Here is a 14,015-nt window from a genome sequence, read left to right as displayed (position 1 = left end):
GAAATTAAAAATATTGTAAAAATTCTCCGCCGTGCGATTATTATGGCACACAGCGCATTGGCCTAAAACTCTATTACTTGGCAGCACTGTTTTTGGAGCTCAGTCACTGCCCCAATATGTCATTGCTTCAGCAGAGACGTGCTCTGCTTTCAGTAGTCGTGTACTTGTTAACGGTAGTTGTTTATCATCTGTTCAGCGAATATTGAAGGAGTTGTATATATCTTACACTTATATGTTTCATCGCCTTTCGTATGGCTTTAAATAATACAAGTTGGCGCAAATGTAAATAAGGTGTAAGATCGATTGCAAGAAAACCTCATAATAGCGTTTGTACAAAAAACGGCAAAGTAATAGACCTTGAAACAAAGCAAGTGTATGTGGTACACACAAACATATGTTTGGCTACTAAATTAACAATTTACAGTCTTATAACTCTTCTAGTATTTACCTACTAGTTTTCGTTTAAAAGTCAATATTTGTGTTCCTACAACAAGAAACCGTAGCAATGAAGTCTACATGTTGCGTCTCAAGCGGAACTGTAGTATTTCTACTGACGTTAGTAGGACTTTCATTTTTAACATCTGCTAGTGTTATACCTGCTGTATTTCTTGGTGTACCTGATAAACCTGAAAATGGTCTCTACGATCCAAGTGGTAAGGTGGCAATTCTCACTGTGAATAACTTCAATGACACAGTACTGCGTCAAAATCGTTCATTGCTGGTGGAATTTTACAATACATTCTGCGGTCACTGCCAGCGATATGCTCCGCATTACAAAGCATTGGCGGAACGCTTATATCCGTGGCGTGAAACTTTACTGGTGGCAGCTATTGACTGCAATGCGTTCGAAAACACTGGAATATGCCGCGATTACGAAATATTTGGATATCCAACAGTGCGCTATTTTTCACCTGGATATATGTGCAAAGAAGGGAATTATGGTCAAAATATCAACCCACATACTGAAATAAACGAGTTAACAGCAAATATGGCACAACGGTTGGCAGCAGAAAATGATACGGATAGCTTGCCAAATTTCCCCAAACTACATAGTCTCACAGAAAATGAAAGCAAAACACTTTTTAATGGTTTGGATAGTAATAAAAAATTTGTGATATTAATTTATGAACCAGAGAATACAACTGTGGGACTAGAGAGTATATTACAATTTCACTTATGGCCTGATGTGCAAGTGCGTCGTATCAACGATTTGAATTTAGCTAAAAATTTCCAAATTGATGGCGTACGTTATAAGTTGGCAACTGTAGATAGAGAAGGAAACGTAGTGCCATATGGTGTCACAGAAGATACGCCACAAGCGTACATAGCTACAATTGAAAGTTTCCTAGAAGCTCAACATTTTAAGCCGCGCTCAGAAAAACCACCAAAAGCAGTAACTAATCTTGCTCAAAACCAAGCCGATGATGAGACTGGACGATCAATTATTATTTCCGAAGTACTAAGTAACAAGCATTTGGTTTATCAGGTATGTGAATATATCCTACGATTACAATAAAATTGTGCACCTCAATTTAAAGTGTTATTATTTTCTTTATTATTATTGTTAAGAATGCAGGTATATGTGTACATATGTATGTATATTTGAGCGTGTTCCTATAGTTGTAGGCACTTATTTTGCAGTAATGGGGTGTACCTCTAAAACACTTGTCACGTTTTTATACAGATCTGTACTGTTTATATAAATGCAGTTGGTGGAGATGTAGTCTACATGAATTACAATAAATATTGCTAATGACAAAGAAAAAAAAAACAACTTCGATTGTACTGAAGCTATGATACCCAGATGCATTTCTTTTAGCATAATAGGGTATAAAAATGATCTTCAATTTGATTTTAATCGGTCTGTATGTATGACAACTATAAGCTATAGTGGACCAAACTGAACAATTTCTTCGGTTTTGTTTTGGACAATAAAATATGCCAAATTTGATAGGGATACTTTGTGAAATAAAAAAAGTACAAGTCCATACAAGGGTTTGATTTTTATCGAACAGTTTATTTGGCAGCTGTATGCTATATTGGTCCGATATCGGTGGTTCCGACAATTGACCAGCTTCTTTGGGAAAAAAATTACTTGCAAAATTTTATAACGATATCTCATTACCTGATGGACTAGTTTGCAGATATACAGACAGACAGACATGGCTAAATCGACTGAGCTCGTCACGTACCCGTATCACCTATATACCTACATACATACATACATACATATACATAAATATTCACAGTAATTTTTATTGGTTTTGCCCGAAAATTGTATTAGTAGTTATAACATGTAAGGAAGGACTAAGGTCAGGTGTAACCAAACATTCTATGTATACTGTCAGCAAGTCAGTCCGGCAAGTCCCTTCAGGTGCTAGCAAAACTTTATATTGAAAACTATTTATACATCAATTATTCGATGACAACGTGATTTATATCGAAGACATAAAACTAAAGTTGTTTTATTGCCCTGTTTGGAAAGACGGAAATTATTTTAAGGGGTATACTGGGGCAGAAAAAGAACGGCCATTAATTTTGAAAATTTGATAGACAGACATCCGGATTTCAACCCGTGTCGTCATCCTTTTCATTCTTATACATATATATATATAACTCCATATCTATCTCGATTAGATTAAGTTGATACAAACAACCGTTAGCTGAACAAAACTATTATACTTTGTAGCTACGTGTGGCAAGAGTATAAAAACATAGAGCTGTCGTTTTATTAATCTAATAATGCTCATTACCATAAATTCGGCAATCATAGCAACAAACATTACAGATAAAAAATAGTCATAATATTGCCAATGATACACTTAAATGAAATAAATTAACTATATTTGTATGTATGTGCTAGCTCTATTTAACTTTTTCATAGAAATGTTAGACGTCGTAGTTGAAAATATGTGCTGCTATCTCGCTAGAAATACCGACATGACTTTGCGCCATTTAGTTTTCAAAATAATTTATTATACTTTTTTCCCGGAGAGAATCGTAATTGCCTAAGTATGCAATTTTAACGCTGATTGACAACGCCATAAAGCGTAGGCTGCTAATTTTTCACAACGAAATACTACAAATCACTTCAAAAGTGGATGATTTTTTGTGTAATTCGCTCTTAATAATCTTTTGTATTACGAATGCACGAATAAGTGCACTAATACATACAGAGCTGATATTCATTTTCACTTTTTAATCTAAAGATTCCGCGACTGTGTCGAAGCAAAAGTTGACTGTTAGCAATTGATTTATGAAAACATTTGCATATTTGTACGTAAATACATATTTTAGATTATATATGTTTACCGTATCAATATACAACTTGAAATCGTTTGTTTTTCTTAGAAAACTATTATTATATTAAAAGTTCAAAAGGGTTTCTCAACTACTTGTGAGGAATACAGGCGAGGTGACTGTTCCTGGCCGCTTAAAAATCCGGATCTGTCCGGTTTAAGTAGATCTAACCACGGAACGTTGAATTTTCAAATGTGTGGGCATTAGTGCCCAGGAAAATTAATGCCACTAAATTTGCAAGTTGAACACCTTTTATTGTAAATAACCCATTATTTGCTAAAGTAAAAAAAAAAAAATATCCGGCTTAAGTTGCAGTCGTTTTTTTAACTTAATCAATATTTGCTTCAAAGCTGTTGGTACAATATTTGCTCATAATAATATTTGTCATCAAAATGTTTCAAATTTTTGCAAGTTCAAGTTTGACACATGTGTATTTTGGGAACGAACTTTTTTGAAACACTATGAATACACAAACCCGTTTGAATTTATTATACCCTGTACAGAATATAACAAGCTGTTGTTAAGTTTTGTACTATGTAGCCTGAAGGAAACGCGGAGATCTTATAAAATATACGTAGATATAAATGATCAGCGTGATGAAGGAAGTCGATTTAGCCATTTCTCTCTCTTTCTGTATATGTATAGGTGAACTAGTCCCTCAGCTTGTCAGATATTGATCAGAAACTTTACACACGTCCTTTTTCAACCAATAAACTGCTCATTCGTCGGAACCACCGTTAACGTACTACTACAACATATATGTATCTGCTATACAGGATTGAACGATCAAAATTCACGTCTTGTATGGAAATATTTTCTATTTGACTACATATCATAACGAAATTTCACGTAGATTATTGTCCAAGGCAATGGTACAAATCTCCGATTTTTTTTTTCAAATCGGACCATTGTAGCTTATAGCTGCCATACAAACTATCCAATAAAAATCAAGTTCTTGTATGTAAAACTTTTTTATTTGAGAAGATATTTTCACAAAATTAAGTATAAATTATTTTCCAAAGCAAAGATACAATATTCGAACACATTGGATCGGATCGGACCACAATAGCCTACAGAAAGATCCATCAAAATCAAGATAAAAATCTTTGTATACTCTTTTATACTATAAAAAAATGCACTGGTGTAGGGTGTTACAGCTTCGGTGCAGCCGAAATTGACGTTTTTCTTTTTTTGATAGGGAAGGGTTAGTTGGTGGAGTAATAAAACATACATAATTGCGAAATTAATATTTCAAATTTTCCTAAATTATAAAATTGTCCTATTATATTATAAAGTTTGTACCTCTTAATGTTTTTATAATATTATATTCAGTGCATCGGCGTATTACCTTGATTTTGACACTCCACTCAATCTGTCAATATTTGCTTAACTTTTATTTGAGCTAAAAACATTCGCATGCATACACTCCTATTCATATGTACATACACACGTTTTTTATACACTTTTATTTCATTATTGAAACAGATGTTCGAATAAATTTCTTCAATATTTTCAGGCTGATCTGGAAATGGCCCTACGTCAAATGCTTCTAAATGAGATACCAAAAGTGCACGACATACGCGGTGAACAGTTATTAGCCTTACAGCGCATATTGGGCGTCTTGCAACGCTATAATCCACTCGGACCACAGGGCAATTTGGTCATACGACGCTTACATGAATATGTCGTAAATGTCAACGAGTCGCTAGGCGGTGCCGATTTCCAAACAGAATTCGAGCATTTGAATAAAACATTCGGTCCGATATTCTCATCTAATCAATTTGTTGGCTGTGTCGCCTCGCAGCATAACAAACGTGGCTACACTTGTTCGCTGTGGACGCTCTTCCATCATCTAACCGTGCAAGCCGCACGTCAAGAGGTCAGCAATGATCCGTTAGAAGTGCTGACCGCCATATACGGTTATGTGAAGTTCTTTTTCGGCTGCACTCATTGCTCAGAACACTTTCAGGTAAGTTATAAAAGTCTTTTGAAAGTTATTAAAGTAAAATACCCGCTACCAAAATACACATAGTAGTAAATAAACAAGTGATAAGTGAATATAATTGCTCTTTTACGATTTTGAGCTTCATTTGCATGCGCTTTTTAATCAGCAACTGCTTTGATGGATAAGTAATGAGTACTATTTCCGCCCCCCGTTAACTGTTAAACAATTTTACAACGTTTTAATTCAGTCTTACATACACACATATGTATGTACATATATGGCATATGTTTGAGAGTTTTTAAGTTCACTATAATGAAACTGTAATTAAGTGATAAATTTCTTCACACTTATAACTTTCGTTTAGTTTTGTTCTCAAAAGAGGCTTAACTACGCAAAAAATATTAAATTTTGTGCTGAAGAAATTAGCATTCGTGGTTTATAAAAAAATAATAACAAAATAACGTCCATAGTTTGCTAGATAATGTCGCTTTGAACCTAGAGCTAAGATGCGTGCGATGGTCTGCGAGAATTCCACGCTCGACACTACAACGGATTGGACCTAGAAAATGTTTTTTTTTAATATTCTACCAAGTTAATAATATTTTTAGGACGCTAAAATGTATTTTAAGCGAAAATATCGGTTATTCGAAAATCTTTGACTGTCCTAACCTTTTAATTATTTATTCTTTATCTGAAAAATATGCTAAAGCCACTCGCACATTGTCAAGAATTTTAAGTATTCTAATAGTAAATTATTTTTATACCCTAAACAGGGTATATTAAGTTTGTCACGAAGTTTGTAACACCCAGAAGGAAGCGTCGGAGACCCTATAAAGTATATACATATATAAATGATTAGTATATTGAGCTGAGTCGATTTAGCCATGTCCGTCTGTCTGTCTGCCTGTAAGTCCGTCCGTCCGTCTGTCTGTCTGTCTGTATATATACGAACTAGTCCCTCAGTTTTTAAGATATCGTTTTGAAATTTTGCAAACGTCATTTTCTCTTCAAGAACCTGCTCATTTGTCGGAACTGCCAATATCGGACCCCTATAACATATAGCTGCCATACAAACTGAACGATCGGAAAGAAGTTCTTATATGGAAAACTTTTGCATTTGACAAGATATATTCACGAAATTTGGTATAGATTATTTTCTAAGGCAACAATGTAATCTCCGAAGAAATTTATTCCTAAATGCAACAGTTAAATAATTAGCAGCAAGTGAAATGGGGATCTAAAAAAAATTGGAACGTGACCATACGCACGATTTATACTCTGCTAGCAATCTGAAACCGATATTTATTTTATAGTAACCTAGAATAATGTCGCAGTGTCTGGAACTACGGAAAAATTTAAATTTTTTTCACGAAATGGCGTGCCTTAAAAAAATGTTTACCACCCTTTTTGACTATTTTGATTTTTATACAATGAACAGGGTATATAAGGTTTGACCTTTTCTCTTTTTCGGATCACTGTAGCATATAGCTGTCCTACAAACTGAACAATCGAAGTGCTTTCGCAGAAATCATCCTTGCAGTGACCTTATAGCGGAACCGCCTCTTAGGAACATCAAGAGGTCAATCCGCAACTACGTCGACGACATCAGACAATACGCCGACCAGAGTTTGAAAGCAACTAACCTCCGACAAGCACCGACCGTCATTCACAGTGGAGTCATCAACACCTACACAGACTCCCTTTCAGTGAGTGGCGAACTCGGAGTCAAACCACCATCCATTGCAGACGAAGAGCTCGAGTTGCCGCGAAAGTGAAACGAAAGTGACCTCTGCGCAGCTTCGTTTTGGATACTACAGCAGGTTATACTCCTAGTTATTCAGAATAGACCTGGACATATCCAATATATGACCTGCGTGCAATGAGTCTGCGCATGACACTGGGTACCTCTTTGCATGCTCCACCAACCCCACTCATCTGACACCCGACCCCGTCGAAACAGCACGTTTCTTAGGCTTTCCGTTGGATGACGTCGACGACAACTTTGCATCCGAACGGAGATTAGGTACCCGTTACAACAACAAAAACAACACTCGAAATCAAGTCTTTGTATGGAACATTTTTTCTTTTAATTAGATATTTGCACGAAATTTGGCACAGATCATTATCTAAGGCAATACTGCATTCTCCGAAGAAATTATTCAGATCAAAACGCTATAGGATATACATATGTAGCTATCATACAAACTAAAAACGATCGGAATCAAGATTCTTGTAAGGTACCTTTTGTATTTGTGAAAGCTATTATGGCATTGATTCAACTGAAATTAACATTTTTTCTTGATTTTACATAAATAGTAAAATTGTTTGAAATTTGAGGATTTTGATAATTCCAGACATAGACTACACTATAAAGAAAACTCTGTAAACATCTGAGAAACAGTGTATAAGTTTTTCGCACTCTAAGTCAGCTAGTCCGGGTCAGCAAAATACCTATTTATTTGCCCACACAATTATATTAAAATCAAAAATTATTAATTAGCTTTTTTATAATTTATTTTTACTTTTTTATAGGAATATGTATTCCCTTTTTCTTACAAAAGCCATCGCGATCTATCGCTTTCTCCCATACTCTTCAATTTCACAGTCTTTTGTTGTTTATAACTGTAAACAGTTTAATAGTGAAGCAATGCTAATTATAATTCTAAATATTTGTTAACTATAGTATATAAGTAACTGTGCATTCATATATTATTATATACATATGTACATACATATATGCATTATAACTGTATACATATACATATGTATGTATTTATGAACTTGCATATATGGTTTGCTTAGTAGGCTTCTTGTCCATGATTTTATTTTGTTTACGCTATACGAATGCTTACTCAAGGTCTTTTCCTCCAACAGTTCAGTGAAAGTTCATTTGGATATAAGTATTCACCTACATACATACTTATGTAAGTACATACATAAGTATAGCATGTATGAATATGTGTCAGATATTGTATTTGAAGCCACTTTTACTATTTATTTTAACAATGTTGTCTTATTGTCAATGCGCCCCAGCTAAAATACTCGTATGTACAATATTGGATTTAAATATTTGCAAAGCTGTGGTCATGATTTACTAAATTGCATGCTTTCCAAATCCCAATTAGAGTTATTGCTGTTGTAGCGGCAGAATTATGCCGAGTTGACAGTCCTTGGCCAGATAAAAATCCGCGTCCGTTCCAGTTACGTAGACCCAACTGTCATGGGAACGGTTGTTGCTATTATGACGGTGGATAAGATCCCTGAAGTAATTTGAAGTAATACTGCCGAGTTGACAGTAAATCAGGGTTCGTGCCGGTGCAATAGACCACATCTGTCATGGAAACGGAACGAATGATACCTAATGCCGTTCTATTCAATATTATGACGAAGAATATAGAAAATAATTAAGGCTTTGCACTGCGCCCTATATTCTATTGTGCCCTCTCCTATATCACATATGGTCACAAAGGTCCAGCACTCCGAACAATTCCAGGAGCTTGCTGGGCTCGACCTAGGTGATGTGATCCCTGTCCACGTAGGTGGAAACTATGGCCTTGAGACTGCTTCTACAAATTGCTGGGTAATCTAGAATCAGGTGTTCTGGAGTTTCCTGTTCCATGTCGCAAAACTGCCAGTTTGCGCAAGAGGCAATGCCCAGGTTAAACAAGTGTTTCCTGAGCTTGCATTGTCTTGTATAAAGCGCGACAAGGAGGCGGAATTTTTCTCTGGGGAGGTTGATCATATCTTTAAACCTTCAAGGTTGTACTCTCCCAGTAGTAGCTTGGCGTGGCGCATTCCTGTTGCCTGCTGCCTGTGCCGTTCTCTCCCCGCTCTCTCCTTCGTGCGGAGCAACTCCTTTATAGCGTGGAGCCCCACCGCAATGCATGGTTTTCTTCATCTTACTTTTATCTGCCTAGCTCCAGCTATTTATGTACATACATACATATATTCCCGGAATATGGAAATTAATAATATTTTTAGCACTAAAATCGCGATAATCAGAAATTGTTGTTTTTAATTTCGCAGACGTGAGAACTTAAATTTGACCTAACAATAATCACAAAGCAATCACTATACATACATCTGTATGTATATGATCAACACTTTACAAAGCTTATACAGCGATTTATTAAATATATTTTTCTACAGAACGGTTTTTTCATTAATACAAATCAATTAATACATATTATTAACTCTGCAGGCTATGGCAACACGTCGAAAAATCTGGAATGTGCCGAACAAAGATGAGGCTGTACTCTGGCTGTGGGCCGCACACAACGAAGTAAACAATCGTCTAGCAGGCGATGAAACAGAAGATCCGAAATTCCCAAAAATACAATTCCCCAGCGAAGCGAGTTGTTCGCAGTGCCATAAATCCGATCCAGCCGTATCTTCCAGCAAGTCGTCCATCAATTGGGACAAAGACGCCGTGCTAAGTTTCCTTAAAAACATACACAATCCCGGCTATGTTAGTCGTTACGGTGTTGAAAACGAAGCTGTGCTGCAGCCATCGCTGGAGAAGTTGCGCCAGAAACGCATGATCGGTAATGTCTTCTCGGAAATGGACATGCGCATGGGCATGTTGTTGTATGGCTTCTGCATTGTTATGATGGTGTTGGCGTTTAAGCTCTTCGCATTAAAGAGCTATCGCAAAAAGCCCTATATGCACGACATTCTCGGGAAAGTGTAAGTTAGCGTGCAAGGGAAATCGCTACAAATTCAATAAAAGTGTGCGCTCATAAAATAGTTGACAATAGTTGACAATATTTCGCAAATTTGTGGAATGTATTTATACAATGTTGCAGCGTTTTGCATACTTTGCGGTGTGAGAAGTGTATTTTTTGTTTTTACTTTTATTGTTTTTTAATTTGTTGTTCCACGCAGAGGAATGCTAACTCAAGTGCAATTCCATTTATAGCATAATAGTAATTGGCGGCATGTGCGTGTATATAAGTATATGTGATGACACATTGTTGACATTTTACAGTAAATTTTAAGTAACTAAAATTATTTTAAACGCAAAATTCCAACAAAAACAAAGTTGTTTGTGATTATATATGTATAAGTTCCATTGTTTAATATGCCGTCTCAAAAATATAAATAATTCCAATACATGTAAACACGATGTGCATTCATACATTTATATTGTACTAAATTTAATTAATATGTATTTGTATATGCAATTATTAATTTTAAGCGAAAACGATGTAACGATCCCACAGAATTACATACACACATACACGTACACATTTATTATATAAGCGATTGCAGTTCAGGTTTTACTACTTTTTATACACCAACTACCATCAAAGTTTACAACGAAAAGTCTATAAGGATCTAAACATATTTGTAATTATGCAAATAACTGTAAATAAATATGTATGTTAGTAAATAAAAATAGAACTAAAAAAATTTAAATGTATTTTTCCTGCTATGACCCACGATATTTAATAAGTTTGTATATACATATATAATTACTAAATATCACACCACGAGCAGCTGAAAGGTTTTTATTGTGATGTGCATCGATCCTATCGTTTAAATATATATATTTATAAATAAATAGTGTTAAAAGATCACTTGTATTTCATCTGAATCTTATAGCAAAACAAATTTTCACAGTAGCAGTACAACTCAAGTGATAAGATAGCTTATGTTCATTTTTGCATTGGCTGTCAATAAGCAAGTTAAACACACATGTGACATTAGCACAATGTAGTTACAAGACAATGTAAACAATGCTGACGTTTTCGTTGCAGCAAATTAAAAGACAAACAAAACTAAAAACATTAGGTATAGATCGATGCGGTTTAAATACTTTCATACAAACTGTTAACGATAACTTTAGAGAAAATATGCTTTATTGCTTTTTTCCGAGTGACTTGTAAGTGCTCGTTTAGGTATCGGTTACAAAAAAGCATGACGTTTACATAAAAACAAAAAAAATTGTGTCCTCTCCTATAAATACAAAAGATTTCTTAAGAACTTAATTTAATTTGAATAATTTCTTCAGTGTTTGTTCCGTTGCCTCAAGTATTAATCTGTACCAAATTTCGTGGAGATAACTCCTTGTATAATTCATGGAGTCTAGTTCGCAAACATACAGACAGACAAACGGGCATGACTAAATCGATTCAGCTCGTCACGCTGATCACTTACATGTACTCATGCATCTTTTTCTGGCATCAATTCTATTTGTTATCGAAAAATACCAGTGTTTTTTCGTTGATTACTTTATGTATATTTTAGGGTTTTCTTAAAATCATCACTCACGTCTTACAATTAAAAAAAATTATTTATTCATTATTATTCCAATAACTTCTTTTTCGATTTAGGCGTTGAAATTGTTTTTAGCGCGACACGGCGTGGTGTTTTATTGCCCGGTGTTTTAGGTGTTGGTGTCGTTGCGCAGTCTTCTCTACCAACTGTTGTTTCAGCATTTATCGGTTCTTCGACGCTCTTACAGGCTTGCTCTGCAGTAGTTTTGGCAACGGCCGCCTGCGAGTTATTATCCACTGAATCCTCGTAAACCAAACGTATATCTTCTGTGCACTCAAAAGTTGCGTCCTTGTTGACGGGCGACTTTTGAACCTCAGCTGCTGCGGGAGGTTTAATAATCGATTCATCTATTGTTGCAGTAAGCTTTGTTTGCAAAACAGTATTATTATCGTCTACTTCCATTGGTGTTGGCCAGGCATCTAGCGCCACTTCTTCTACAGTTGAGGTTGAAACTGCTGCTGGTGGAGCTGGCATCGTTATAAGCGCACGAGGCGCGCGTCGCACTGATATGGGAGTAGCGCCCTTTGACTGTCGCGTTGTAGCAGGCGTAGTTGTGACTTTCTTTGCGCTATTTGTATTTGTCTCACTGGTGGAGGGTGTGTTAGTTGCGCTGGGTAGCGTTGAACTGCGTGGTGTGCGTCTAACCATTATCGGTGTGACAGGACGACTTTTCTTCTCCGGTGATTCGAAGCGCTCATCGGAGCTAAGAATTTCCTTGTCAATAATAATTTGAGCACCAAGCGTTTTTGTTATTACCAATGCGGGCCCAGCATTATTTAAGTTCACTGACACGCTCTCATTAACTATACTTTTATTATTTTGAGTTAAAACTGCGCTTTCACCGCTACTTACTTCTATGGGATTTTCAGCCTGTGTTTCTACTGTTGTTGTAGTGGTAGTACCTCGTGTTGTTGCTGCAGCTTCAACTGTCGTCTCCATTGGTTCATGAATTTTTTGTTCCTCGGCTATTTGCACTAGCGGATAACGTTTGATGTTTATACTTTTAGGTTCATCAGTCGATTGTTTGCGCTCCTTAACGCTTTGTCCGTCGTTTTCCTTTTGTTTCTTCGATTTTTTACCAACTGTACTGATGTCATTTGCACTTAACACTTGTGCCGCATCTTCATATTCCTCACCCAATTCTCCCGCCTCAAAGGTGATCAACGAGCAGAAACCATCCGTACTCGACACAACGACAATTCGGCCGTCACTCGACCAAGTCACATCTGTTAGACGTGTATAGTGTATATTTGAGATTACTGCAAATGGTTGTCGCTGCTGCGTATCGTAAAAGTAAACGGAGCTACGTGTTGCGACGGCGAAAATCATGCGATATGGCAGTGGCACAACTGGTGGATTGACATCAGCTTTATGTGGTCGCAATCGATAGAGAATCGGGCAGCAACGCACCGCCACTGTATACTGTCCGGGACAGGGCAAAACAATAGCAGGTTGTCGGAAGGCATGTCGGCTAAATGCATATGTGGTGTGCAATGATTGAGCTACATCATCTTTTTCGGCTACACCAGCAGGTGTTAACAACAATTTTCCATCAGGCGTAAAACAGAGGCGACGAAAGAATGTCTGCAATGTATCGTCGTGGAATATACGCATACGATGACCGTAAAATTCATGACCCACACCGACCGGTAGTGTGGATTTGTTAATGCGATGTAATACCCTCTTCGTCTGTATGTCGAAAATACGTAAATATCTGTAAGATTAGAAAGAAAAATGTTTAGTTTTTTTCCATTTGATTTGATTTGTTAAATTTTGTTCTTATATGTTACGGCTTTTTATTTCACTTTACCTATCCGAACTCAGTGTAGCAATATATTGATTTTTTGGGTCCCAAGCCACACCTTGTACAAACGATTTGTGATCACGCAACATTCCCGTAGATTTTCCCTTTTGCACGTCCCAAACCATAGCAGAATTATCCACAGAACCACTTACGAGGAACTGTGAATTTGGCGCCCAACTCAAATCGTAAATGTCCTCCATGTGACCGCGCAATACCTTTAAAACAATCCACACTTCTTTGTCCTGCTCGTTAGTGTTGTCTAGTATATTCAATGGTTCTTGCTCGCCTTTCAGCTTCCAAATGAAGACGACACTCTCGTCATCACCTGATGCCAGCAACTCACCGTTTGGTGACCATTTTACAGCATTTACTGCACGTTGATGCCGCGTTAAGTCAGCAGCCAAATCTAATTCTATATCCTTTTCATCCTCTGTGTAGTTCATATACCAGATAAGTACATGAGCATCTGTGCCGCCCGATGCCAGGCGATGTTTTATATTGGCTTTTTCCGTTGATACTAACGATCTGGGTTGTATATCAACACTCAATACTGGGTCGCGATTATGCCATGAGATTTCGGGTATTTTACACTTCATATTTCAATAAATTACTTTAATAAATTATTACAACTGATCAGCGTAAACAAAAACCTTACGAAAAATGAGCAGGCAATTAGCAAGCAAAATC

The 14,015-nt window shown here is 36.5% G+C and overlaps 2 protein-coding genes across 2 annotated transcripts; one reads left to right on the top strand and one right to left on the bottom strand.

The window, feature by feature from the left end:
- The first annotated feature begins 163 nt into the window (after nucleotides 1-163).
- On the top strand, nucleotides 164-10,091 carry LOC120770171 (sulfhydryl oxidase 1). Its single transcript, XM_040097386.1, has 3 exons — nucleotides 164-1,486; nucleotides 4,817-5,269; nucleotides 9,447-10,091. Exons 1-3 carry the CDS (start codon nucleotides 506-508, stop codon nucleotides 9,933-9,935), a joined length of 1,923 nt encoding a protein of 640 aa, XP_039953320.1. The 5' UTR covers nucleotides 164-505; the 3' UTR covers nucleotides 9,936-10,091.
- Nucleotides 10,092-11,462: 1,371 nt separating this feature from the next.
- On the bottom strand, nucleotides 11,463-13,978 carry LOC120770170 (chromatin assembly factor 1 subunit B). The gene is made up of 2 exons (XM_040097385.1): nucleotides 13,335-13,978; nucleotides 11,463-13,238 (listed from the first exon to the last, which is right to left on the bottom strand). The coding sequence occupies exons 1-2, from the start codon at nucleotides 13,922-13,924 to the stop codon at nucleotides 11,552-11,554; spliced, it is 2,277 nt and encodes a 758-aa protein (XP_039953319.1). The 5' UTR covers nucleotides 13,925-13,978; the 3' UTR covers nucleotides 11,463-11,551.
- Nucleotides 13,979-14,015: the final 37 nt, after the last annotated feature.

The sequence above is a fragment of the Bactrocera tryoni genome, chromosome 3 (assembly GCF_016617805.1).
Source record: "Bactrocera tryoni isolate S06 chromosome 3, CSIRO_BtryS06_freeze2, whole genome shotgun sequence".
Classification (NCBI taxonomy): domain Eukaryota; kingdom Metazoa; phylum Arthropoda; class Insecta; order Diptera; family Tephritidae; genus Bactrocera; species Bactrocera tryoni.
This window is presented reverse-complemented; position numbering and strand designations above follow the sequence as displayed.